General features: G+C 48.5%; 1 protein-coding gene across 1 annotated transcript in view; it reads left to right on the top strand.

Annotated features, from left to right (window-relative positions):
• The window catches only part of LOC135199048 (myosin heavy chain, non-muscle-like), a 1,799-nt gene extending 1,502 nt beyond the window's left edge, over positions 1-297 (top strand). The window contains exon 2 of the mRNA XM_064226964.1: positions 1-297. This exon is cut by the window's left edge and continues 118 nt beyond it. Coding sequence (XP_064083034.1) covers positions 1-297 — 297 coding nt within the window.
• The last annotated feature ends 1,211 nt before the right edge of the window (positions 298-1,508 follow it).

Genomic DNA, 1,508 nt, shown 5'->3' with positions numbered 1-1,508 from the left:
GACATCCTAGGCGTTGCAGAGGATGCTGCTTTGAAGGAAATAGAAAAGTCCTACAGGAAGCTGGCCCTCAAGAGCCACCCTGATAAGTTCCAAGGGTCTCAGGCAGAGCGAGAACAAGTGAATGAAATCATGCAAAAGATCAACTACGCTAACGACATCCTACGTGACGCTGACGAAAGAGAGGAATACAACACTCTCAGGGGCTTCGTCAAGGACGTTGCGGATAAGCTGTTCGAAGATCCCAAGTTTCCCGATGAATCCGATGATGAAGAAGAAGATGAGTCAGAAACTGTCTGAGGAAGAGGAAGAATGTGATGAAGAGGACGAAGAGGACGAAGAGGAAGAATGTAATGAAGAGGACGAAGAGGAAGAATGTGACGAAGAGGAGGAAGAGGACGAAGAGGACGAAGAGGATGCAGAGGACGAAGAGGATGCAGAGGACGAAGAGGAAGAATGGGATGAAGAGGACGAAGAGGAAGAATGGGATGAAGAGGAAGAATGAAAAGCAGGAAAATTAAAGGAAACAAAGAAGAAACAGCAAGAGAAGCGCCCAAAACTGAAGAATTTTGACTGGTAGCGAGTTGATGCTGCTGCGTCGTATTCCGGAGGCGTTGCGATCTGTTCGGTCCATACTCTGGGGTTGACTTCGGGATGGGTGTTGGTCTGTTGTAACCGGGCTCCCCCACCCGGTTCCAGCAAACGGGAGGTCCCCCCACCTCCCAAACACCCATCCTTCAGCCAACCTCATAGACTGGGCCAAAGAGATCAAAACGCCCCCTGGAACAGGATGGAACAGCACCAACAAACAGTCAGTCGTAATTCACCTGTGTACTTTGCATCTTATTTCATAATATTTGCAACCCAACAGAGAACGCTGGTAAATCACAAATAAATATAAGGGCCTCACGGGCATGAAGATAGGTGACAGCCATTCCTCTCTCTCTCTCTCTCTCTCTCTCTCTCTCTCTCTCTCTCCCTCTCTCTCTCTCTTCTTTCTTCCTTTCTCTGTCTCTTTCTTTCTCTCCTTCTCTCTGTGAGAGGTAGGAAGAGGAGAAGGGACTCAGGGCAGGAAGGGAGGTCCCACCCCTCCCTTTCAGTCCTTAATCTCTCTCTCTCTTACTCTCTCTCTCTCTCTCGATCTATTTTCTTTGTCTTCCGCTCCTGTCTCTTTCTCTCTCTCCTTTTCTATGTGAGAGGTAGGAAGAGGAGAAGGAGCTCAGGGCAGTAAGGGAGGTCCCACCCCTCCCTTTCAGTCCTTAGCTTCTTTCCTCTCTCTCCCTCTCTATCTTTCCCTTCCTCTATCTCCTTCTATCTTCCTTTCTCTGTCTCTTTCTCTCTCTCCTTCTATTTATGAGAGGTAGGAAGAGGAGAAGGAGCTCAGGACGGGAAGGGAGGTCCCACCCCTCCCTTTCAGTTCTTAACTTCTTTCCTCTCTCTCCCTCTCTATCTTTCCCTTTCTCTATCTCCCTTTCTTTCTCTGTCTATTTCTCTCTCTTCTCTCTATGAGG

Source organism: Macrobrachium nipponense, chromosome 25 (genome assembly GCF_015104395.2).
Source record: "Macrobrachium nipponense isolate FS-2020 chromosome 25, ASM1510439v2, whole genome shotgun sequence".
Taxonomy (NCBI): Eukaryota; Metazoa; Arthropoda; class Malacostraca; order Decapoda; family Palaemonidae; genus Macrobrachium; species Macrobrachium nipponense.
Note: the sequence above shows the minus strand (reverse complement) of the source record. Positions and strands in the feature narration are given on the sequence as shown.